This window comes from Megalops cyprinoides, chromosome 14, assembly GCF_013368585.1.
Source record: "Megalops cyprinoides isolate fMegCyp1 chromosome 14, fMegCyp1.pri, whole genome shotgun sequence".
Lineage (NCBI taxonomy): Eukaryota > Metazoa > Chordata > Actinopteri > Elopiformes > Megalopidae > Megalops > Megalops cyprinoides.
This window is the reverse complement of record NC_050596.1, coordinates 25,788,340-25,815,198: the sequence shown is the minus strand read 5'-3', so window position 1 is coordinate 25,815,198 and position 26,859 is coordinate 25,788,340. Positions and strand designations below refer to the sequence as shown.

Here is a 26,859-nt window from a genome sequence, read left to right as displayed (position 1 = left end):
CCCATCATTTACGCGCTCCCCTGTTCAGAGGAAAGGAGAAAAAAACTAATCCCGATTCCGTCGCCAGTGTCTGTTGCTTGGCTGAACAGCGCCAGTGCTGACGCTGCCTCTGTCCAAGGTACTGAAACAAGTCTGAGCGCGCCCTTGCACGCTAACGGAGGCGATCTGTCGGGATGAATTGCGCTTCTGTACTTCACTCGACTTGCTTTGCTCGAACTTGAGTAAGAGCCTATTTCCTCTCCGGCTCTGCGCGGAGTATCGGCGCTTTAGGACTGCGAGGCAGCTGTGTTCCTCTCTGTGACTGTAAACGGATTAGTCTTCATCTTACGACCTGTTCTACCGAAGCTCTAACTTTGATGGGATAAGACATGATACGAGGAATGCATCTATTTTATAAAGGTGTCCGTTCTGCTTAACGTTGGAATTTTTCATATCATCTTCTTGTTTTGTTCGCTGACTGGAGGTATGCTGCTAGACAACGGTTTTGATACGCCTGCATAATTTGAAAGTTCATTTCAATGCGGCTCAGTGCTGTGGATGGTTGAGTGAATTGGAATTACAACTTTACACGTTACTTTTAGCGTTTGCTTGATTCTTTGCTACCACAGAGTTGATTCGGGGTTGTTTTTCTTAATTCTGTTTTTTATCTGAATCACAGAAAGAAAAGGGGAAACCATGTATCCGACCAGATTACATGCAAAAAACACCTCGCTCGTGCTACTCACGGAAAATTGGAGCGGACCGCGGCTGTGATCTATTTGTATTTTTTTTCACGCGACTAAGTAAGAAAAGGATTACCTAGTATCCGTGGAGTCAGACGATCTTATTTTGCCAAATGGTCCAAGTGGAAGTTGCGCACTGTTTTTAACCAGTCCAACAGGGAACTGGGTCCGTTCGTTTCCGACTCCAACAAATTGGAACCAACGTCTCAACGCGGTGAGTCGGTCACAATCAGTGCCACTCCATAACCATTTGCCGTCAGATGTCGTGCTACAAATGCCATTATCTCATTTATATGCACTTCATAGACGTTGCCATTATAATAATTCCCTATCAAATATTACAGTGGTTGTGATTGCCAACGGTATTTTCAAATGGTTAATGTTGTTATCTGTTTCATATACGTTTACACAAATGACAGGTATGGACATGTCAATACTTCAAACAGCCATCACTTTTTTCTCAATCAATAAATAAGTAGTGTGTCCGTTATAGCGTCATAAGAAACAGCTGGAGTCTGGAATCGGATTCCAGTCATGTGCAATTTGATGGCTCATTTCTTTTTCCATCGTGGAAAACGTACTATTTGGAATAAAGTCAGCTGTCTGTGCTTACTAATGACATATGAAAAAAATGCTTTGCTGGCCGATGTCGTAATTACTGATGAAATACAAATGTGATATATGACAGACACGGTAGTCCTGTCCTCACTGGCTAGTGATTTTAATGACTGGTTGATCGATGTGTAGGTTTAGCAACTTGTTGGTTGCGCGATCCTTATTGACTACGTTTCATGGTACTAGCCCATAGCAAGATTCATATCGCATTAGTCATATCATACATGATCCGATTAGAATCGCATTGTTAAATTGACAAATGTGCTTTAAATAATGTACTGGACACCACATGAAAAAATAGTACCGACAAATAGATTAATAATAACAATAAATTATATCATATTATTTTAGCTCCCTACCAGTTGATACATCCTTTCATTCTGTATGAATCAAATTATTTGAAATTACATAACAACAAAACGGTTTGATAGGCAATTTATGCGCGTGGACTACATACAGTTTGTTTCCTCTCGAGCTCCAGCCCAGTGAATTGCAAAGAGAGTTCACACTACATTTTATTGCACTGGTGCAAAGTAGGTTGCCATTCTGTCAGAGTATAACAAATTTATACTTGTGTGATTTCATGTGTGTGTAACCTCTGAGCGTATGCATTCCATGACAGCATACACGCAGCCACTGGCCTTTCGTAAGCAGGAAAGTTAAGTTCCTGAGTTCATTATAAACAAGCTATTGCCATATTTCCATCATCGGTTCTGCCCCCAACCTCGAATGTTACACGCAACACTGGACTACATAAAGAAGATATAGGGTCTGGTTCAAATTTTGGAAACAGGCACATACTGAAGCCGGATGAATATAGATGAATGCCACTGAAGCGCATTTTCCGATTTCATTATTGAAACAGAGAATCCAATGTCACACTATTTTTCATATACATTTCGATACCCAGATACACCAGATACCAGACAGACGGATCTCCTCAGAGTATTTAAAACAATATGATAATCTACATAAATGTGGCGTGTAATCATATTTCGATTCTGAGGCTGTTTATCTTCCGAATAATATGCAAAATTTTGATTTAGTCCTCATAAACGTAAGCATATCTCTGCGCTCCCTATATGTTGATTATAAGTTATATTTCAGAGCGGTAACTACAACCCCAGTGAAAGTGTATGGTATCACTCCCTTCGACATCGATTTATGACACTACGTTCATAATTTATATACAGATTATCACTGAAATTACACTCCAAACAGAGCATTCGTAATTTTCCAGTCGTTTTCAACAGTCTGATCCTTACTTTTTGCAAGGAAAAACAATCGAACAGAGTGGATTGCCTGTACTGGAAGCACATCTTTCATTTTCAAGGAGTAAGCATGTTAGTTGTACCTGTTTTGTGTTTAGCGGGTTTCAGCGCAAGGTGCAATGTATAGAGGAGGTATATCTAAAGGAAACTATGCCCCTCTCCTTGAATGCGTAGGAATACCGCGGCGAAGGATGGGCCCTCTTGTTCCAGCGACCTGCGTCCTCCTTCTCGCACTGAACGCCGCCGTTTCTCCGGCCTCCATCAGTCCCGAGGATTACCCGGCGGATGAAGCAGAGCGGACGGGCAACAATGACAACGTTATTTTCGACGACTACCGGGGAAAGGGCTGCGTCGACGACAGTGGGTTTGTGTACAAGCTTGGAGAACGCTTCTTTCCCGGACACTCGAACTGCCCTTGCGTGTGTACGGAGGACGGCCCGGTGTGCGACCAACCGGAGTGCCCTAAAATACACCCTAAGTGTACCAAAGTGGAACATAACGGCTGCTGTCCGGAGTGCAAGGAGGTCAAAAACTTTTGTGAATACCGGGGAAAGACTTACAAAATCCTGGAGGAATTTAAGGTAGGATCTATGTCCATGCACTTCTTTTAAATGCCTTCAGTAACTCAATCCGGATTGTATTAGTTCATTTGTAAACGGTTACATGTACTAAATGATACATCAGATAGTTATGTCTTGGTGATTCTGCACTGGTTATATACAATGTGACGCCTTCATGGAGTTAATGGTGTGCTGCGCGATCCACACCATTAAGAATGCATGGCTATTGCAGGATAAATATGTTATTAATTTTGATTACTAGCCAGTGTAAAAGAAAACAATGGAATTCATTCTCAAAGTAATATTATAAAACCCAATAGCGTTAATCACATATGGGACGCCCAATTCGACTGGGCCTCCGGTGTCACGTCCATTAAACATTTTGATTGACAGGGTAAGAAGTAAGTGTATCTAAATTTGTCTATAAAAAGTTCTAATTGTGCAAGTGGCGAGGGTGTTTTTCGTTAACACTAATATATTCGGGGGTCCATCATATTCAGTATTTTGGTGTGGATTTTTCGATAAAAGTATGATTGTTCTGTGTTATGTTTTAAACTGTTTAAAACAGTTTATCTAAAAAAAAAAAAAACCATGGGCACATCCGCCGTAGCTGATTTAAAGACATGGTTCAAATGCTAGTGCAATGACAAATATACCGTCGTCTGTTAATGAAAACCCACTGGCAGGATTCCTATCGTTTTCATTACACGCATTGCTTAACAACCTACATCTTGGAAGACCAGCGGACCAACCCCCACGAGCGTCTAATTAATAGTGACTTTCTCAGAAAAATAGCTCTGCATCTCAAGTCAATGTGCACGTGACCAGTTCCCGGGGCGGATAAATTGCTCGCTGTATCGGTTTGCATGTCAGCGACCTTGAGTTGTGTCGTAGACATTTGATGAAACCTTTCAGTAAAGCCTCTGGACCGTTTCATTTCTCCGATGTTTAGTGCTCCATCACGTACGTAGACATCATTTGACAGTGATGACAACTCAACACTCTATTTACTACATGTCTGCTATATTTATTTTAAGGAAATTAGGAAACATTCAGCCTTTTTCAAAAGTAGTTCTTATACTAAGGTGCAGGTGCCATGCTGATATTCAGAACACTTTTATGTTTGTCTATGGGCCTTGATAGAGTTTCTGCAGTGAAATGTCAATGCCATGTTTGATTGTTACAGCATGAACCAGAGACAAGCTAGTCCGATTGCTAAGGGGAGCCTCTGAAAAGAGCAATTGACAATTATTCATAAGTTATTCTGTTTATAATGTTAGAGTCGTACAACCTAGTATGCTTACGATTCTTTAGCTCTGAGATACTTATCCACATGCAGGCAATGTGAAGAATATTCCAGAGTCTTTAAATGTCATAACCGCTGCACGTCCATCAAGCTGTTTAGAAACATTGTCTGCAAAATCAAAGTCAATCCGAGGCATGAATAAACAAGGACAAAGAAGGGTATTTAGTGAGCCTTGGGGAGTGACTGGGAAATTGGGATGGGAGAGGAATTCACTGCTGTTTACTTTGGAGTAGTCACTCAGGTCCAGTGGATGGTTACCGCACTCTCAGAAGGTGTGTTGTAGTACCAGTCCTGCCTACTGAGTAGCAAATGACCTTGGCTGTGTGAGTATGCTGTGGTTGTTCACAAGTTCCTGTGTGGAAATGTCATTATGGGCGAACTTTGAAAGCATCCCTTTGTGCTAAAGGACAAAGGACAGGTCACTTCCGCAAGAGGCGGTAAAAGTAGCACACCCCTCTGCCACCCTTAACAGTCGTCATAGTTGCCCTGAAATGTCTTTCTTATCCAAATGACATCCACTTCACCAAATTTCATCCAAAGGCTTTTCAGATATCCTGATCACAGACATACAGAGAGACATTCACTTAATGTCTGCTATATCTATTGTGGTAGAAAAAAATACACAAGAGCAAAATGAGCACTGTTCTGAAGTTCTGACAACTCCGATGGAAGCAATGAAATAAATGTACAGTCCTTACCATGTGGGAGCCACACAGGTAATCAGAGGTGTCTAGGACTCTTAAGTCTCATCCTGAAAGCATGCTGTTGAACAAGATATTGAGGTAAAGTGGTACAGTTCTAGTGGTTGGCACAAAGGTCAGTGTTATGTGCGTTTAGCTGGCTGGCATTTGTGATGGACTAACACAGATAGAATTGGTTTGATTTGACAGTTCTTACAAATGAATGGCTATGCTTCAGGTTTACTACAATCTTTATGGACTGTGTAAGTGTACACAACACAAACTCTGCAGTTAGTTAATTAGTCGTTGAAAAATTAACTCAATATAATCTATACACTTTTATTATGTTTTAACAAAATACATTTGTTGTAATATTTCAGCTATACCAGATCCCACTAAAAAGTTCAAAGTTTTTTTTTTTTGTTTTTTTCCTGCTAGCTATCAATATGTAATGTCAGCAACCATGCAATAAGGTGTCACTTTTAAGTTATTGTTTTTGTGCAGCAGTTATTTTTATTCACTTTGTGCAATATCAATGGCACTTTGATCACTGTGTGGTGGGAAAAAGACTACATTTGTCTGACAAAGCCTTCCATTTTCTTTTTTTGTGTGTCAGCATGTATTTGAGTTTAGATTTTGGTGAATCATTTTGATTTCATAGTGCTGGCAAGGACACCTGCTGTATACCAAAGACAAAAAATGAGGTCTGTTTAGATTTTTGGCCTGTGGAGATAGAAAAACAACAATGACTTCATATAAGCCTAGCCAATCAGGCAGAGACACTTCCAGAATATGATACAGCCCTGAAAACAAAACCATGCTGTTACTGAAACTAGCATTCACATCGTACCAGTTTGTGTTAAAATACCACAGTGAGAGAAAGACGAGCCACCATACTGATTAGCTGTTATGAAGGAAAAGACAACATTGTGGCATAGTTTATGAACTGGCCTTGTGACCTAGAGATTGTGGGTTCAATTTAAAAGTGATGTACTGTTGTTACACTCTTGGGCAACGAGCTTAACCTGAAATGTTGTGGTTTGGTTTTACTTTTATATGAATGGATATGCAATGTAGTTTGCACTTGTTTGAATTAATTACTCAAAGTTAAAGACAATTGGGTCTGGGACCTGATGATTTGTTTCTTCACCTAAGCACTCTATTTCACTCACCCTTATTGCCTGATTTGCACTGAGATCCACCCCCACCCTGAAGCAGCTCAAAGTGAGTTCGATTGCTGCACTTACAATGAACGGTGAGCTAAAACAGAGCACATGAAAGCAATTACGTTGTTGGCAACATTCCTACAGGAATGCGAAGTGCTGCATTCTAAACTGCCTTTAGAGGACTCGTTCCAATGCTTATCCTGCAATGTTTCCAACCCATCCCATCCACAGGAAGAATCACTTGGGTTTGCCTTTTGATGACTCGATGCACACTCACAGCTTAAAGTCATATCTGTTTTCATTTTATTTTATATTTTTGGAAGGGCTTTCATTTACCTTAGTATATACATACAATGTAAGCTAACAGGTTACTCTCTATTCAAATTGTATGTGAATAGAGGAAAATAACAACAATAAAAGCACAAAGTAAAGCATTATGAATAAAGCACAATGCTAAGGCTTTCATGGTGCTACAAAATCAACATGTCATAAACCTTTGTGTGAAAATCATATTCACAGTATTTGGTTTATTAAATCCAAGCTTGCTTAAGTCATTCCTCTTGTGAATCTTTACACTGGTGTAAAAAGCCCAACATTAACCACAGCCTGGACTTGTCAGTGCAGTTTTGTGTATTATTAAAAACAATCAATATTCCTTGTTTTTGTAATTATATCAGTAAGGTTCTACACAGGCCTCTGTAATGAAATGTCACATTGATATTTTATACAGTGCAGGTCTTATTGGTAATTGCATCATCGCATATTGCTTGAGTAATTGACTTTGATCTCACTTGAGGATTTCTGAACATGTAGTGTTATGGAAAACTCTCTGTTAACCTTTACAGGACTCTCACCGTTTCCTTTGCTTGCCACCTTATTTGCAACCCCCAGATTACATTAGGAGAGTTAAACAGAAGATGCTAACTATGCTTTATCCCTTGATGGGAAGTGTCTGTTCATGTCCATCTACTTAATGGTAACTTACTCAATGTTCATAGTTGAAATAACTTCAGCAAGGTAATATACATGTATTATTCATCTTTAAACATAGCCATTCCTTTTATGTAATGGTTTTTTTTACATTTATCTACATATATCCATAAAACATAAAAAACATACATAAACATGTCATTACATGACATAAACCATTAATAAAGCTTTGTAATATGGTTGACATAGCACATAGCATTCCGTTATGCATGGTGGAGGAGCTTTTGTATTCTGAATTGAAATTACCTATTCTGACACTTCTTCAGATGTTTGTACAATAAATATGATGAAAGTGCGGTGATAAAAATGGAGAAGCAGACTGCATATGAATTTGATAAGGTTTAAATGCGTTGAAACTCTTCCTTATATTCCCTGTGTTTGTATCACAGTGTTGATCTGTATAAATTATTAGTTTGTTTTATGGCTTTGTGAATGTATTATGGGAGGTAAATGTGATGTGAATGTGTAATAAGAGCAATGAAACCCTTTATAGATTCTTCCTAAACTTGTACTGCTCCATGACAATCAAAAAAGCTCATAATTAAATATTGACAAATTGAAATCAATACTGGCCTAAATACAATGCTTAACTGAAACATGTAATTCCAAACAAGTGTGTGATAGATAATTAATCATACAATGCCCCATATGAGTGTTTCCCTGCCCTGGTATTGGGAGTAGTTAACTGTGTATATTGTTTTTTTTTTTTCCCCCTCAACAAAACAGTCTACATCTACTATTAAAAATAAATAGAGGAAGATTTTTTTTTTACACAATAGGCATGTCTTCATCAGCATAAAACAAATCTGATATGACTAGAAATTGCTGTGCACAAATTGTTTCCAGCGTTGTTTTGTACGGTTTTCACATGAAAACGTGTTTCTGTGGGTTTTGCTAGGTCCCAAAAGTCCCGGCAGCTGCCAGTGAAAGTATACAATATTGGTGCAAAGCTAAGCCGTCACAGACAGCTCCCTCTGTTTCCTTTGAACTCCCTCCAAACAGAGCAGCAGTGTGACATGAACTGAGGGATTCAATAACCAGGTCATCCATCACCCAGCTTTCACCAGCCGCATTACCTGTGGTCACAATAAAGAACAAAGGCCTGTATACCTATCTGGCAGGAATACAGCTCCAGTCAATGGTTTGTGTGGGCTATGTGTATAATAAAACCATTGCTGCTGTGTGCTTACACCGTTTTCGTCAGTCTCTTGAGCTTATACTTGTACATTGTTACTGACAGTTCTGTGCCCGTGTTCTTGTAGCTGTTGCGATGTGCGGTTCGTGGATCTTGCAGTGACAGCTTTGTTGATTTGGATAAGAGTAGCTAACCAAATAAATAAATATATAACGATACAAAAGTCCACAATAGTCATTTAGTCAGCGGGCTGTATGAGACAAATTCATGAATATTTTGTTCATGTTACCATCTAACCCATGCCTGAATTCCCCTGGCTTTAATTTTTCCTCAAAGAATCATGCATAACTATCACTTATGTAATACACCAGGCCTTTACACGTATTTTTATCATTCTTTTGTTACATGCTACCTGTTAATACTAAAATATTCCTAGCAACATCTGCACCACAAAGTATGGTAGCATGGGTTACATAAATGAGTTTACAACTATACATTTAAAGGGTCAAGAAACTAACTGGCTACTCTTAGGGGACAATAATTGGGTTTCTTGCTGATATTAAATTAGCCCCTTTAACTCTGAAACCTATGGTGAGTGGCAAATAGTTTTGAAAAAAAATAGAGGGTTGGGATATTAAGTAATATTAACTGGATATTGTTTATAGTAATAGGAGCAGTGCCAGCAGCTGTTTAGTTGTATGTCCCTTGGCTAATATTTTTCTTCTTTCCGATTAGTACTTATTTATTTTGTTTAGTTTCTTCTAGAACATTTCTCTCTTATAGCAGATGCCTGTGTTCAGATCAACAGATATCGGAATTAAATTTAGAACGAATGAATCACTAACAACAAACATGCCATGCGTTCTCCATATTTTAGATGTATATTAAATTTCCCTGTACTAAGTTATAGCATGCAGTCATTGTGTGGCAGTGGTGGTGGCGAGTATTGAAGTGATGCACTGTATTACTAATTTCAGCCTCTCGAGTTCGGCCCTCAAATCCAATGCATATAATCCATTCCAAACAGAGACTAGATGCTACTGGCATCAGACTGCTAAGCCAGAGTTTTGATGTGCACTCACACCCTCTTGAAGAAGGTCTCCCAACGTAAGCCACCTGTTTAATGAGGTATTCGGTCCATCAATACTGCTTCGCACCCTAGTGTTTAACAACCTTGAGCTGGCTTTTCCTACTAAAGAGGAACATTTTGCAGCTATTCGATAACTCATTCATTTTTGCCACTGAATAGATTTAACAACAGAAGAGAACAAGGAGCATGTAGAGGGAAAACTGGATGAAAAACATGACTTCCCTCAGTAAGTTATATAACCAATGGATGTGGAGAACATTTCTGTAGTACGCACTGACATGATCTGTATGCTTAAGAGCTGACATTAAGAGGTATGCACATTTAATTTGCAGGGGCTCACACTTTGATTTTGTATGCAGCTCTTTGAATCACTAATAAATATAAATCACCTTAAAAAAAATCAAAGGGCTTTAGGTGCTCAGTGGCATAGTTCATTAGTAGGTGCAAACTGGGTAACCTTTGATGTGGCTTCCATCATCATCCAGGTTACTTATTCAGGAGTATAAGTTGTTTGTCATGGCAACCCTATAGAGAACTGCATTTAAAAGGCTACTGAGGCACAATAAATCAATGTCAATTCCTATCAATATTGAGGAAGAGTAAGTCAAAGAAACTGAAGCTGTCTATGCCAATTGGTTGAAAACTCTGGATTTGAAGAGCCTTAGTTTGCATTTAGTCTCATGCATTTTGCCTTACTGATCACATCTTGTGTCATGTGAGCGTACAGGCAATTAATTAGTATTTTGTGGATTAAATTATCATTTTGGACCAGCCGTTTCCTTTCAATTATGAGGCTTTACTTGTGTTTGATTACGCAAACATTTTTCATGTGTCAGCTTAAAGGATATTGTATTATTACATGTTAAAGTGACACTTAGAGATCTACAAGTTGTAGCTCTTTTTTCATAAAATTCCTTTTCCTATAAAAAAATAAATTAATCACTAGAATGACAGATTGATCAGTTGATTAGTTTGATTTGAGCATGCTATTTCGGGCATTCCCCTAAACTAGACTAAACCAGACTGGAGACGTTCTTGACATTGACCTTAATGGAGCAAGAATTACCCTTGTCCCTGGGTTGAGCACCCTACACATCAAAAGCATGCACTGCCCTGCGGTGGGCTTGGCTCTGAGACTCAGTCACTGCCGTGGTCCAGGTCATTAGGGTGGGGCCTGTTCTGGGGGCAGGTTTCCTGTGCTGCTGTTGTTGTTTTGCTGCCCTCACAAAGATGTGCCACTCACCCTTAGTAGGGGTTTCACCTGCAGGGTTCCCCATTGGCCGAGGAAGAGACCCACTCACCTGGCGCCACCACGCAGCTACAATCAAGAACCTGGAGCTATAGGGTGAGTTCAGATCCCAGGCGGACTGGCTAGAGCTGGGATGTGAACTCAGATCGGTCCCGTCCGCGCTCTTGGGATCGCCAGGTCAGCGGGTGCTGAGCAAGGGGTTCTGGGGAGGAGAGGGGGAGTCGAATCCCCTCAGAGTGATGGATGCACCAAGGAGAGAAACGCAAGGCAACCCCTCCCAATCAATATAGCCTCATTATCCCTTTGTAGTTTCATTATTCCCAGTGAGTGATTCGTTTTGCAGTACAGGCATGCAGAACATAGACAACATTAAACACACTAAAATATGCATGCAATAAGTTCACACAAAGTCCAATTTCCCTGCAGTAGGCCCATACACTTCACATGCAATAGGACTGCAAAAAAAATAATGACAACCCACTCAAACGAAAGTTTTAGCTTCAGAACAGCTTAATTAGCCCCCTTTTATTTAGCGACCATGACACTCCCTGTTCCCTACCCTCCTCCTTTGTTATATAGTAATTAGTAAAAGCACATTATAATTTAATTTTGTTTCTGCTGACAGAAAATCTGGGCTTCACCACTAGAGAGTTTATTTCAGGACCAGAATGAGTTCTTCACTGTCACCCTCTCTCTGAAGAGTGGGCGAGGGGCTGCACATTCATGAACCATGGTGCCAGGTGTCGGACATTATCATGTTAATGTCCTGCATGGAAACAATAAAGAAGTCATAAACTCTACAGTTTTGAACGAGTAATGTTGTTGCTATTGATGACACTTGCCAGAATCAGCATGGAAGATGCAACTGACATTTTTTGGCCAGACATCTCCATTCATATTTGGTATTACAATTAACAATACTATGTCAATGTACTATGTTGCTAACAAGTTATATAAATACTGAGCATAAGGAACTTGAAGCCACACTGTGTAGTTAAGAGAGGAGATTAAGCTCTCCCTAGAAGCGCACTGTGGTGTTAGCTTTGGAGCAAACTACAAATTCTGAAAAATTGTGTGATCTCCTCTAGAAATTGAAAGCAAGTCACTATATAAGGTATAGCAAGAAATATGTCACTCTTGTTAAGGAGACTGCTGATGTGATACATGGATACAGATGTGTTATACATGGTGGTGTTATGCCGAAGCCCACACTCAACCAGTGCACATTGGTAATTAATTAGTTATTAATTAGTGACTCAGCCAATTCTGATTCCTTTGACAGGAAATTGCTATAAAAAGCATCGGAAATTAGTGCTTATTAGAATTAATTCTCACAGCGAAGTTGCCAGAGGGGAGAAAAATATATGTTTCAGTTTAAAAACTGATTAAAACCAAGCAAGTAGGCCATGCCTACAGATCTGGAAAAAAATGACTCAGTTTTAGCAAGTCCATTCAGTTTGTACAGAAGGCGCAGGTTACCTTGTGGTTCTCACTCTTGACCTTCCCAAGTCTCTCTGCTCTACACTCCCTGATGCTGGTAAGAAGCTGTTTAAACATTGGCGGGTTTGGCATGCATTTTGGCTGTCCCCATTCCCCTCATTGCCCCCCCACAGCACATTGCATGGACCCAACCCCTACCCAGACCGAAGATGAGACCCCCCCCCCCCCCCACTCCCCCAAAACATGGCACTGTCAGGACTAAAACCGCCCCTTCAATGACGCCCCCTTGCAAATATTCAAGGTATGATAGTGTCACAGTGTGTTCAACACCCTCTTTGTTAAACCTTGAATGGCACACCAAAGGGGAATTAGATGGAGTTTGCTATAAGCACCATCAAACAGCACAGCCAGTTTGAGTGGCTTTTGCTCGTTTTATTTTGCCATGGTAAAGTAGCATGATTTCACCTCATCTTGTACCTCATGGGCGAGGTACATGGAAAGCACCAGCACACATCAATACATTGATGGATGAACTGCAATGTATTACAGATGCATGAAGTATATTTTATCACCTGGGTATGTGAAGTATACTTTCATCTGACATGCAAGTATACTAAACACTACATTAACAGAGCGTTCTGTTTTGCGTGGTAAGTGCATTTGTACATTGAGATTATGACCCTGAAAAGGCAAAACCCATGATAGATTTGTCAGGCACATTACCTTCCTGATGAAAAACCAATGGTAAATGCACTTACATTATGTTTCAAATAGCCTTTATTCCATAATGGGAAATATATGTAATGTTTATTGCTGATGACCAAATCATATTTTGCTGCAAGTGCACATGTAAGATTTTTCTTTTTTTTTTTTACAGTCTTCTATTGAAAAGTGGAGGAAATGCATTTAAAGGCAATCACATATCAAGGGCATTTCAGGGGAGCTATTTCAAGAAGCTTTACAGATAAAGATTGGGAAATAAATTGGAATACGCAAAACACATTGCTTTTAAACTCCAGACAGTTCTGGAGCCGAGCCAGTGAAGACTAAGGCAGCCCTTGACCGGAGCACTCAATCTCACAGAGACAAAATGACAGCACTGTTACAAATAGCCGAAGGACAGTTTTCACAGGTAAACAAAACAGAGTGCAGAGAGAAGCAATCGGCTCTCAGAAAATCCTACATTACCATAACATGCCTTATATTTTTTGGCGAACAATGTCAGTATTAAAATCCTACACCAGCATTTATAAAAAATTTTTTTGCATTTTAATCTTCAGATTGGTTGGATTGAAATTTTTTTCTGTCATAGCTGAATTGAGATTCAGCTCAATTCCAGATTTGATGTGCACTGTTATTAGTGCTTTGTAACACATTTAAAAAAAAAAATAATTAAAGCTTTATGGTTTGTCTGGTATGTTTGGTTACATATATCATGGCCTACATAACATGTTTGTATCCCAATCAATTTTAATGGGCAATAGAGGAATAATTCTACAGAGCTACACATTGAACAGCATCGTAAATGCCTGGGAAACCTTAATGCTAATAATTCAAAGGATTGTAACAGGAAGTATACTAATTAACAATCACAGTTTGAGAATTTCAAAGAAAAGAATGATGATGGATGATTTTGGCAAGGGAAAAAGTGTCTGTTTCTGCTGAAGTGTAATTTCTCTTGTGCATCCGTTATTGCCAATAGGTATGTTCTATAGGAATTAAAAGCCTGAGGCTTTTTGATTTGTTCTCACATGTTGATGATATTTAACAGGAGTGGTGAAATGACAAAAAAGGCAACACAATCAAGTTAGCAACACTGCGTTTGGCTGCACGACCCTGCGGAAGTGGGTGTTTCTGAAGAGAATTCATGGAAACTAATCAAAAAATGATCAAATATTGTCAGATCACAACTGTCAGGTAACATTATAGTCAGAAAAAGACACATTGGAGTGTTTGCTTCAGGGGTGGATGACCAAAAAGGGTGCTCATTGGGAGCAGAGTTGTTTGGGTTTGTTTGAGGTGTTTGAAGGGCTTCATTGGGCCGTGGCACATAGGTGTTGTTTTTCAACATTTTTGATAGCCATTTCCATTTAATAAAGACCTTTTAACTTCCAAAAAAGGAGTTCTTTGGATTTTTTTATTTCAAATTGCCCCCGAGGATAGAGCAGTCCCTTCAAAAAAGGAATATGTTTTTCATAGACATATCACAAGTTAGCTGAAAAGGTGTCATGCTTATTAGACTTGGCTTAATAAAATGTGGGTAAATGCTTACAAACATATTTTTTTTCAGTAGTCATTACAGTTTGATTTGGATCAGCCTGAACTGGCTTTCCTTTTTATGCAATCATAAAATTTATCATGTATTCAATTATATTTGGAACTGTCTCTTGCCGAGCACTCTGTGGTAATTCTTTACAAAGGGAGCTGTATCAATTAAAACATGATCGACTTTAGGTAGGGCTATATCTATAGATTCAAAAAGCACATACATTGCCTAATCACCTGCATTGATCCACAAAAAATGCTACTAAAAAGATTGTCTGCAACCTTTCCATTTTTAAAAGACATCTCTGATGTATTAGGGCAGTCTAAATTGGTTGGGCAGCATGACTGCCAAATCCTGAGCTTTCTTTCTTGTTAGGAGTCATCACCTCAACCCTGCATGAGGCTGGAGATCAGAGGGAACTGATTCAGCAATATCCTCTGTATCTATTTACATGCTAATAACACTTTTTTTTTGGTATGCCGCTTTTCAAAGCCGCCAAAGGGCAGCGGATAAATACCTGCTCGCTCATGGATTTATGAGTTCTTATGCATGGCGGAGAGGAGCTGATATTAGAGTCTTCACACTGCAGTAATCTCTGTAATTTTGTAAATATTAAAATAATCTGAGGTATTACAGAACAGTTAATTGAGCTACTATGTATGTGACACATGGGAAAATATGGAACCCAAATATAAGGAACAGATTTTTCATACATTTCTATGCATGATATAGAGCATTTTTGGAAAATGCACTAATTATTTCTACTTTCATGTATGCACAGTGCTGTGTGCACATTTATGCACATGTTGTAGAATACATCTTAAAATGACTGTAACATAACGCACAATATTCTTTAACATACTCATGATTGGACATATCTGGTTTTGGAAATAAGTGATGCAACAGGGTTGTTCTGTCATTCTGTATATTGCTCAAAGATAGACCTGGACAAAAGAAACGCCTGTGGTCAAAGCTCCCCAGAAAGCATGCTCCTAACCTCATGGCAACCTGAATGATTTTAGTTAACCTGACTCATATATTTTTTTGTTATTCCTTTTTTTTTTGTTTGTGGTTTTCTGTACAAAGCAGCTGCCTGTAGTTGTTCTGTTACTACTGAAATGATTATCTGACGTCTGCCAGTGCTAGAAAGGTAGAAATGATATGAGGCCTCCCTTTAAGGATACTCTGTAAGCTGTGGTTCAGAAATTCTTGCTTAAATGCATGTAGTTGGTGCACAGTAGCCAGGCAGCCAATAGAAACAGCATTCTAGGGAGGAATCATGATTAAATTGACAGAGTACTTTGTACTTGTACTTAGGCTGGGAAAAATACAGCTCAATAGAAGGTTTGCATCCTTTAGATTCCTGTTGAGGGCTAGATAAGCTTATGTGAGTGGACTCCAGTAGTCTTGCCCTGTTTCCCAAATATTGTCTTAAACACATTTGTTTTATTAGGAGTCAGCATAGATTAGATGAACCACAATTAGATTTTGCAAGTGAGCAAGTAGACGTTTATTTACCCCTGATAGATTCCCTAGTGATCCTGCAGTTCAAATACTAAGTGTCTTTCTTCTCGTGTAAGCGAAGTTTCACTGCACTCAGCCCACAAATATGAGTCATATCTCTATTCATTTACGTTTATCAGCTAAACAAGGCAATCAAAACAAGGCCGGGGACAGCAGAGGCAAGGACAGAATCTCCCAGCTCCACTCTTCCACATGCTTGGCCTCATTATCTGAATTTTCTTAGCATTCAACTCATTGCAATTAAAGGCGATTTCCATGGGCAAGTTCAGAAGCCTCTGCACCATCGGGAAGCCCCCTTATCAACAGAGAACAGAGGCGATCATTAGCGCTCAGGCTACTTACGGTCCCAATTAAGCTGTGTACAAAGCCGGGAAGCCGGTGTCACTCGGAGGGGAAGTTGAGCCGTGAGGGCTGGCTTTTCTCCTTTAACCCCCCCCCAATGTAACCTTTATCCCTCAGATGCAGGCTACCAGCCACCAAAAAGCTGCATAGTAAATATTCATGAGTGAACTTGTCCTTTTAGAATAATTGGCACATTTAGCGTTCAGGCCCGGAAGAGCTCTGTCTACTGAAGGAATGTTTAACCTCAAAAGGGAAAGCAGTCACTGAGCTTTGCAAACAGGACAGCGAGTGGTCACAGCCACCCTTTGCTCATATCCCTGAGATCCAACTCTGCCTCCTTCTGTTGGTAGTCAGAGCTAATCCATGTGGTTGCCCTTCATTTTTCCACATAAAATAGAATGATGGGGTGTAACTGCTTGCATTAGCAGGTATGAACAGTTATTTGCCCACCTTTAGCGTGAAACCTAAAGGTAAACACTAGTGCAGCAGTCCCAAGCTCACAGGAGAAAAATCTTTATTTTGCCTTAAAGAAAAATTGGCAAGCCACTTAATTCTTTTGTTTTCATGCAGAGAAACTAATCCACCAGCACATCCCAGTGTAGCACCAGCCTGTTGCCTGTCACTGAGGCATCAAAACTGCCAACACTGATTGCATTTAAAATGTGTTAATATCACCCTCTGCCGAGCTCTCCCATTGAGAGATCTTTGACACACGGCTGTTGGCTCCCTCCTACCAAACATAAAGAAACAGATAGACTCAATAAAATGTGTATTAGAAACACATTTGTGAGGGGCTATAGAAAGGGAATTTAATACACCATTATGTTCCTTGTTGTCTCAAAAATAAAGGCAGGAAACCAAGAGCCATAAGGCATTTTATGGTAATTAAAATGTTGGAGTTGCGCCTAGTGGGACGAGTGCTTCCATAGTGATGCCGGCTTAAGGCATTTGGTTTCATTTAAATACAGAATAGCAGGGTTTTAAGCTCTGGAACGGTCTGATGGCTTACAAGCAGCATTGTAGAATCTGTGTGGGTTTTAATAGAGTATCTTTATAGAAATAAGAACATACATCAGACCCAAACCAACAGAGATTATTAAAGTCATTTCAGTTTTCTCACTCTGTGGTGAATTTAGATAATCTGATTTCTTGCGTTCCTTTATGAATAAATGCATGGTATTTTTCATGGCCTACATCATTTCATTGTTTGCCAGTGGTCTTATCTTCAGGTTCAGGATAATGATCTCCTTTTGTCATCTGTAAGCCCTAATATTTTCTTTATTGTTTATTCTTCAGAATAGTTTTCCAATGTTGATGCTGCGGATAACATTCCGTATATGTTGTGGCAACACTTCTAATGGATATGTCTTCATGAAGCATTGCAATTGATCGTCACGAATAGTATACTCTGAATGTGCATTTCCACACGCATTAATGGTGCCAAAGCAATCCACACTCAGAGTGGTATCTGTCTGTTATTACTCATGTGGTGTCCTGGTCCTGCAGGAGCTGTCCATTATAGAGAGACTAGCCATTAATATTTATATGGGAGTCAGTTTCCCTTAGACTCTAGGACGCTCAGACAAGTGCCTGCAGAGACAAAGCAATACATTGTTGTGGATGACAGCAAGAGCAACAGCTGAGGGTGAGGGACATGGTCAGAATGAGACATAATCATAGGGAGAAAACAAAAACATCCTGTCACATGACGTTAAGAATGTTGGGAAAACAATGAGAACACCTCTTTTTCAGTTTCCTCAGATAACGCTGGGAAAACAAACTGGCTCTTTACGTTGTTTTAAAAAGTCAGCATCGTGTCCATGTTGAATGTTTACATGACCCCAGTTTTCATTTTAGGGTCAAAAGAGCAATTGCTCAGAGTGTGTAGCTTTCTCCAGAGGACGAGTAGATTTGCTGAGTTACATTTAGAACCTTCATGTACAGGTAGTGCAAAAAGAAAATAGCTATCAGCCCATTCTTGAAGGGGTTTCCATTCTCTTAATTCCATTCCAAGCAGAACCTCCCTCAACCCAATATCTTATGCTAATCCATGACTTAATTTTTGCATGGAATGTATGTGAAAGGGACATTGATAACTGAATTGTGACAGAAAAGAACTGATTAGCCTGTTTCATGTGGCCTATTTGAGCCAGGCCAAAAATGGATTTGGGGGTAGACATTTGTAAACCAAATGAATTAATCGCATTTTATTCAGTACAGTGCAGTGTTTTGCAAAGTGTAAAACTGACATTTCAACTGAGGAAAGAAACATATTTGTTCAGATGTAAAACCGCATTGACAGTGGCTTCAGCATAATCCCTCCTATGGGATGTCCACTATAATTTGTGTAGCCTCATTTACCAGCTTGTGTCAGGCCTGTCTTGTTACTAAGCAAGCCTTGCATACATTTGGTGACAGCTTTCCACTTAACTGAGATAAATATGCAGCAACAATATGGAAGAGCATTATGTTATGTGTGTACCGTATTAATTAATGAGACAGCACACTGATTCAGTGAGTGAAACACCTGCTGCTTTTGATTGGTTAGCCTGTGTGCATACATATTCTGAATTTATTGCATGGTCTTCACCAGACGAGCTGTCAGGTCTGACTCATGGTCGGTACGAGAGGCTGCTGTTTATGTTCTTTTCTCTAATTTCACCCCACCCCTTTCTCTCTCTCTCTCTCTCCAGCCCTCCCCCTGTGAATGGTGTCGCTGTGAGCCAAATAATGAGGTGCACTGTGTGGTGGCGGACTGTGCTGTCCCCGAGTGCGTCAACCCCGTGTACGAGCCAGAGCAGTGCTGCCCCATCTGTAAAAACGGTAAGACCACTTCTTGTCCAAAACTCAGTGTCCAAAATATGTGGCTGGCTGCTTTCTTCCCTGTTACAACAATTCCAGAATCATCTTACCCAACAGCCAGCATGCCATTGTCTACCTAACTCCAGCCTTTATGCACAAAAAGCAGAAAGATGCAACTGATCCAGGATCAGTGCTTCAGGGTAGAATCTCTGTCATCAAAGTTACATAGCATTTCTCATGAGGGTCAGATAATGGTGCTTCCTTCCATACCCATGTTAGGACATGTGAGTTGAAAGTGCTTTCTGTGCCACAACAATGGGGTGCCCCCAGTTAGACTAGGACCTTTAGCACTTTTAAAATGTCATTGAATTGAACTGTCGTATATATTTGAAGGCTACAGATAGGGTGATATATTGACTACATGTGAAAATATTAAGGATTAATATATTGACAATGGATGATGGCATCAGATTCAAAGTAGACTATTACAGTGAAAAAAAAAAATACAGCAACACCCAAATTTGAAAACTTTCCCTTCAGACTATTTACAGAAGGGGACACAAGAGTAGATTTACCCCCAGAGTAAATTTACGTGTATCTGGGGCCTGGGGTTCACCGCTTACTCTAACGAGGAATCCTTTGTTTAATTACAAGGGAAAAGCCAGAAGAATAAACACAGCCCATTGATTAAGGGCATTCGGAGAGGATTTAATTGGGCTCCTGGGAGCCCTCTGTCACCCATTACTCCAACATCCTTGTCAGCGTGGGCCAATTCCCCTATTAGAATTATAGAATTCCAATGGCCATTGGACGGTAACAAATTGGGGGACAGCGAATAGTGCAGAGTCAGCCCATCTTGAAGTTGACCCCCCCCCCCCCCCCCCCCAGAAGCACGGGCAGCGGCCATACTGTCAGGGCGGTGGGCATGATAGGGGGAATCAATTGCAGTCGAGGACGACCGGAGCTCTTGGAAAAGTGACATTTTGGTCATGTGACAAAAGGAGTTAGGTCAGTGGTGACAGATTCTTACCTTAACCACAGGAAGCATCCGCTGCTCAATGCACATATCAGTTATGGTTTAGATTGATCATTGGGTGAAGAGCACAGAAATGTGTGTACAATCAATCCTAATCTGCCTTGATCACCCATTGCTGTTTTAAGAGACCTTAACTGTCCACACAAGCTCCAAATACAATTCACCAAAGACACTATTTAAAGCACTATCCTGGAGGTATACAGTGCTAAATCATGGCTAGGAAATCTGTTACAAAACAGTTTTATGATCAGGTTTAGCTAATTAGATTTTTTAAGAGTTATTTTATGGATGAATTAATCAATTGGACACCTGTGTGTTACCAAATAAACCAAAGATTGAATGTGCTTAAATGGGTGTATGGAAATGAGGTGGTCTTTATTAAGGCTCATGAGGGTGGATCTGTGCATCAGGAGAAGAAATAAAAGATGGGGGGGTTAGATTTAATCAACACTTTTGCAATGTCACACAATGTTTTATCAAAAGATTCGTTGTGGATAACGCTGGATTTGTTTGAAATACAGTACCGCTAGTAGTTTTCTGGTCTATTGTGTGCTACTCATGGGAGTAGTATTATCCTACAGATTCCAGTTTTGCCTGCTTGTCAGCACAGGCCATGGCTCTGAGCTCACCCTCTGGCTTTTGCATAACAATCAAACTTCAATACGAAAGAGTTTACCATTGGGGGAAGTACCAAGAGCATTTACCTATATCTGCGCACCCAAAATATAATGTTCAGGTTCATAAAGTCAGGTCCACATTTATTATGAGGGATTGAGAGGCTGCCATATAGGGAAGGTTGAAAGTCAGCCCAACTGACTTGTCACTTGAAAAAAAAAGTAAATGAACATGCTTATCCCAGTGATGCACTGACTCGCACAAGCAGTTTAAATAGTGACTGAAAATTACAGCCTCTTAAGAACCTTGCAAGCTGTAAACATATATTTGAACTAGTTAATCTTTCAACACTTCAAAAAATAATTGCTCTACTAGCAACATAAGAATGAATGTGTCTTTGTGTGATTTCTTTACTGGTAGATTGTCTATAGTATTGTCAAAGAGCAAAGAACTCCCCTGACTCACTTTGTCCACATGTGAGTGGAAGTTCAGTTCACAATACAGGTCCATTAAGTGCTTGCTTGCTGGGGCAGTGCGTTTTATGCAATCCTTAAGATTCATGAGAGGCTAAGCATATCAAGGTCCATGTATTATACCTTAAGACTGTATAATCTGGGCCTAGTACACTACACTTAAATTTCAAGTGAATGTATTCAAAATACCTGCTTATATTAAAGAGGGTTGTTTTGTGCATACCTAAACCTTTTGTATCCAAATACTGGCCAAAGTTCCCTCAAGTCAACATGAACACTGAGAAATAACGTATCTCCTAATTTAAAAGCCAGTTATACAGGGGTAAAAAAAACAGCAGCTGATGATTAATGGTGAACAGTCCCCTCTTGCTCTTTTCATTTCATTCTTGCGGAAACTCATTTCCGCACAAATATGTCCTACGGCACCAAATCTGATGACAGCCAACAAGAAACGAAACAAAAACCGGAAATCTCTAATTTTAGACTTTGAGGATCAAGACGTCTCTTTTCGCCCATCCACCTGCCCCCTGTGGCGCCAGCTGACCTATATACAGCGAGCCCCTTTCGGTGACAGGGGGTAGGAAGCTAATAGGTGTTCTCAGAAGCCCCCCCCCCCCCTTTACTCCTTGCCTGCGGCTGGAGGAACAGCTAATCCGGGCGGACAGGACACCGTGACATGCTGACGGCACTGGCATTTCAGAGAGCCGGGGCCCGTCACCATGGCCCCCCCGGGACTCGACTTGAGAATTCCTTTGGTCAGGCGCGGGAGTGTGTTTGCCCGCTCTACCCTGCCACGCTGCAGGTTTAGCCGCCTGAGCACGCCTCTCTGTTACATGGATAAGGGCATTTTAAACGTCAGTGAGAGCACATTGAAAGCACATTTAAGCATCCGTGCAAAAGGCCTATTGTCCTTATTCAGACTCCTCAGATTGTACAGGTGTGCTGGGTTCTGTTCGTCTGCTCTTTACCTCAGCATACTGTGCGCTTTCCTTCAGGTTGTAAGCTAGGCACAGCACCCCGTCTGTGGTCTTTGCTGACCACCTGTAGCAGCAATTGATTTTTATGAAAAGAAATTACCTTTCTGCGTTTCCTCAGTAAAAATCAGAGTCGGTGCCGCAACAGTTTCTTAGAACTATGAATCAGTAATGCACACTCAATTCTCTGTGTTTTCCATCTTTCAGGGCATGCCACTTTATGTGTCCTATGTATTTATTTTTATCGTGCAATTTTAACATTTTCCCATCCTGGGAAAAGTTTGAAATTTTCCCATGCTGACAAACATTAATAGTGCTTGTATGTATGTTTTGTCATGGACTGCTTGGTTTAATGAGGATTTTAAATACACTGTCTATGTGTTTGATTTTATACAGCAACAATATCAATAGCCCCACAGAGGAGTTGATGCACACATCAACATGCAAACTTGCCATTTTTTATAGGGTGCCTATCTGTATTTGCCTTATAATGTGTTGCCAGGCTTTGTGAAGTTATACTGATATCATTTCTGTGATTGGTTCTGCTAGGCTCCTTGTACTGGAGTGAGGCACTCAAACTCCTGTTCTTCTGTAGTTCTGCTATGAATAAAAACTGCATAACATTTTTAAACTGAAAGAAGATTCTGACTTTTGCCGATTGCTCTGTTACATAGATCATTAAGTCAGCTTCCTTAAATAAAATAGCAGCTACGGTAGCTATGGTAACCACACAAACACAATATGTTTCCCTAGATCTAGAGACACAGTCACCCTTACAGACAGCTGTACTGATCAAGAGTAAAAATACAACATATTTCTATGATTGGTTGAAATCATATCACAGAGATCATCAATTCTTAAAACAGATCCATACCCTAATTCACCAAGGTCTCATGTGTCAAAATGAGTTCATTATCCGATGGAGGCTGGGAAATATGACAGATTCTTATTTTAAAGAATGTGCCATTGTATGGCACTAAACAGGGACATTTTGCAAAGAAATAACATATGATTTAGCAGTCATGTCTCTCCCTACAAAATTGTTCTGGGTTCTCAGACCTTTATGACATAAGGCATGCATAAAGTAAGGAAACCATTTTGAGTGAGGGGTGTGGAATTGTGTTGGCCTGCAGTCATGGCAATAAATACTCTGTCTGCAATCATTAATATAGAATGAACTATGGGAGCCCTCTACCTCTGCCCCTTAATAAGCACTGGTACTGGTCAGATGCAGCACTACACAATTGGAGCGGTTTGTGCCCAGTGCAATAGACCCGGATGGATCAGTAACCAGAACAGCAATGCTGTCACATTTCCTTTCCTGTCCTTCCCCTGCCGCAGAGAGAGATGTGAAGGGTTATAAATTATGAAAAGATCTCTGTGACTCCTGCGTGAATCAGGGGATTCAAGTTTCCCTGCTCTTGAAAATGATGGCCCGTACGCACTTCTCCTACCTCATACTCCAATGTTGCCTTCAACAAGCAACATTTTATTCAGTTCACGTGTGGTCCGTGTGTGTGTGTGTGTGTGTGTGTGATTCCCCTGCCTCTACCCTCTCTCTGCCTCCACCCCCTCCAAAACCCTCACAGACCCCCAGAAAAAAAAAACATTGATTTTCACAAGAGTGACAAGGAGACACTAAATGACAGATTACACCCAGCTACTTTAACCTGCATAGTGTCCAGACATTTCCACCTCTCATTACAGACAATCCCTGTTAGAAAATAAAATTCAACCTGGCAAACTATTTTCCATTCGTTTGCAGGCACAAATTTAACTTCCCGAGTCTACCCTTGGTAAAAGTTTGTATGCATGCATAAACACAATCTCAGTGGAGAGAATCAAGCATCTAAATGTCACTAATCAGCTATGACTTGAATACGCTGCATCACTTATTAGTTTTCTAAACACTGTAATATCCAAGCAATTTTGATCAACACGGTCCCTTCAAAGTGTACCTTGACAATGGATTCAGCCTCCTGATAAAAATTACATTTTAAGCAGGTACCACGCCACCCACACAGTGTATCTCAGCATTGGAAGGAAGGGTAATCCAGTCCATTGAAGGCTAATAAGTTAACAATTTCAATGATGCGGACCTTACAATCAGGCTCCAAGTGTCTACATTACTCTGTACACACAATGTTAGGGAAAATAGCAATGCTTCAAATCAACCAAGCTATACTGCCATTTGTGTGTTATTTTTGCAATAGAAGCAAGTGATCCTTTTTCATGTTACCTTGCGGGTTTTTTGAGTTAGCAGCCAAAATGAACTAAAATAGAGACACACACAGTATCATTTTAGCATGTTCATTCCACAGTGGGCAGCCCCGGGATGGAAATTGTCCTTTACTTTGCATGTAAAGGGTTCCTTAATTATCATGTACTCCTCCATCTCTCGCCCAAGGTGTCCTTATGCAAAGACAAGCTGCCGGGCCATAAACAATTGCACTTGGCAGTGGTGCCGACTTTAGTCCTGCGCGGCAGAGATTATTTATAACCTTTTGCAAGCGCTCTGCGGATCGATGGAAATTAGGACTTGGCAACTCGCTGTGTCCCTCTCGGCGATCTGATCAATGAGTTGTTATCATGTTGGGTTCCGAGGAGTGGCTCATCGAGGGCTTTTGGGAAAAAGCCTGTGTGGAAGGGGGAGTAGACTGACGGTTGGAGGGGGGGTTGGATTGGGGGGGTGTTATCTTCTTCCCCGCTTGGTGTTGCCGTGACAGCGAGGCCGCAATACGACATGCCAGCCAGTGTGCCTCTCCCTGAGGATGTTCACACAAGGAAGACAAGTGAAAGCCAGGCTAAGGGGAAATAATCAATGCTCATTCCACCCCTGAGTGCTTCTCATTCCCGCGTTGCACTGGAGGGGGCGCCATCACGCTCTAGTGGGCGTTTGATGGTTCTCTGGGGAAACAGTGCCGCTGGTCTCCGCCTGGATGTCCGGATGAAGATGTCAGACTGAAAATCTACAAAGATGTGGAACTGCTTCACAGGTCGAGAGCTGACAGTTGTGTATCCTGCGTGGGTCTACATACGCACATCACTCTGCAGCTGAGGGTTTTAGAGTCAGATCCACATCAGCAGAGATAAAGGTTAATGTTAGAAGTTGATTCCTAACCAGTATGGCCAACCAGATCTTGTAGCACACGCTTTGAATGTATTCAAAACGCTGTTTCCGGACTGAGGCCATTCATATACTCGAGAGAGGCACAGACCTTCCTTGGATTGCAGTAGTGAAGCTTTCACAGCTGATGAGGTCTGCAAAATGTTCCCTGTTTCCATATTCATGCACAGTAAATAGGATAAAGCAGCTGAGCCAAAGGAAAAGAAAGAAATATTTCTGCATTACACACTGAGGCATTTCTGCCTGAAAAAAGGAAACTGCCATTGTGGCACAAACCATGTTTAACTGTATGGCGGATTAACTGTGCCTTAATTGAATATTATGCACATGTGAAAAAAACATAAATTATCATGCATCTGAAAAAAAAACTATATGTGAAACATTATATACATGTCAGGAGAAAAATTGCATATGTGTATACCCTAATGTTCTCTGAAAGCTGTTATTTAACAGAAAATGTGAATGTGTAATTTTCACCTCATTAGTCTTTATTAAGTCATGATTATTATAACATCCGGCAGTTTTTACACTGCTGGAAATGTTCATTTGTAACTCAAACCCCTGTTATCAATGGGCAGCGATTGGCATCGTCACAGTATTGTGTTCAAGCACTAACTGGAAAACCTGCATTGGAATTGATATGCAGTGGGGAGCTCAGATAAGAACAGTAGACATGGGGCCCAGGTGGCTCTTTGAGCAAGGGAACACAGATTTCCCCGGGAGAAAACCCAGAAATTCAGTGGAGGACGTAATTTCTCACATTCCGTATCTCCTCACAAACTCCCTCTTCTTTCACATGGCCTCAAACCATCTCAGTAAGAATGTTTACCATCCGTGTCAGGGGACAGAAAGAAAAGAACTTCAGTACTGCTGCTGCTCCAAAAAAAAAGCCCATCTGAGCACAGCCACAGAAAAAAAAGATCCCCATGTCTGGTCTGTGTCCCAGCTCCCAGGTCCCTCGGCATTGAGTACTCCTTCCAAAAGAGTCAAGCGGGAGCCTGTTCTGATTATGTCCTCTCTGGCTCTCTCTCTCCCATCCACCCCCCCTCCCCCTTTCCCAGGCCCTAACTGCTTTGCGGGGACCACAATCATCCCGGCCGGCATCGAAGTGAAGGTGGACGACTGCACCATTTGCCGCTGTCACACTGGGGACTGGTGGAAGCCTGCACAGTGTCTCCGCCGGGAGTGCCTCAACGGGCAGACGTCATCGTAGGAACCCCCCCTTAGGAGGCAGATGAGGGGGGGGGGGGCAGCGGCAGCAGTGGCGAAGACAGGAGGCAGGGGGCAGGGGGCGGAGTTACAGGGGCCGCCCGTCGGGCGGACTGATTGGAGCACAAACCCTTGGCGAGCCAAGGCTGAAGAGTTCTGGTTTAAATGAACCGTTCACATACAGGACCACTACCCTCTCTTAACTGACAGGAAAAATTAAAGCAACATCATTTATCAGTCGGTTTCTTTCCTATTATAACTTATTTA

The 26,859-nt window shown here is 40.9% G+C and overlaps 1 protein-coding gene across 1 annotated transcript; it reads left to right on the top strand.

The window, feature by feature from the left end:
• The first annotated feature begins 797 nt into the window (after positions 1-797).
• vwc2l (von Willebrand factor C domain containing 2 like) lies at positions 798-26,654 on the top strand. The gene is made up of 4 exons (XM_036546024.1): positions 798-936; positions 2,783-3,189; positions 19,050-19,179; positions 26,445-26,654. The coding sequence occupies exons 2-4, from the start codon at positions 2,800-2,802 to the stop codon at positions 26,594-26,596; spliced, it is 672 nt and encodes a 223-aa protein (XP_036401917.1). The 5' UTR covers positions 798-936; positions 2,783-2,799; the 3' UTR covers positions 26,597-26,654.
• Positions 26,655-26,859: the final 205 nt, after the last annotated feature.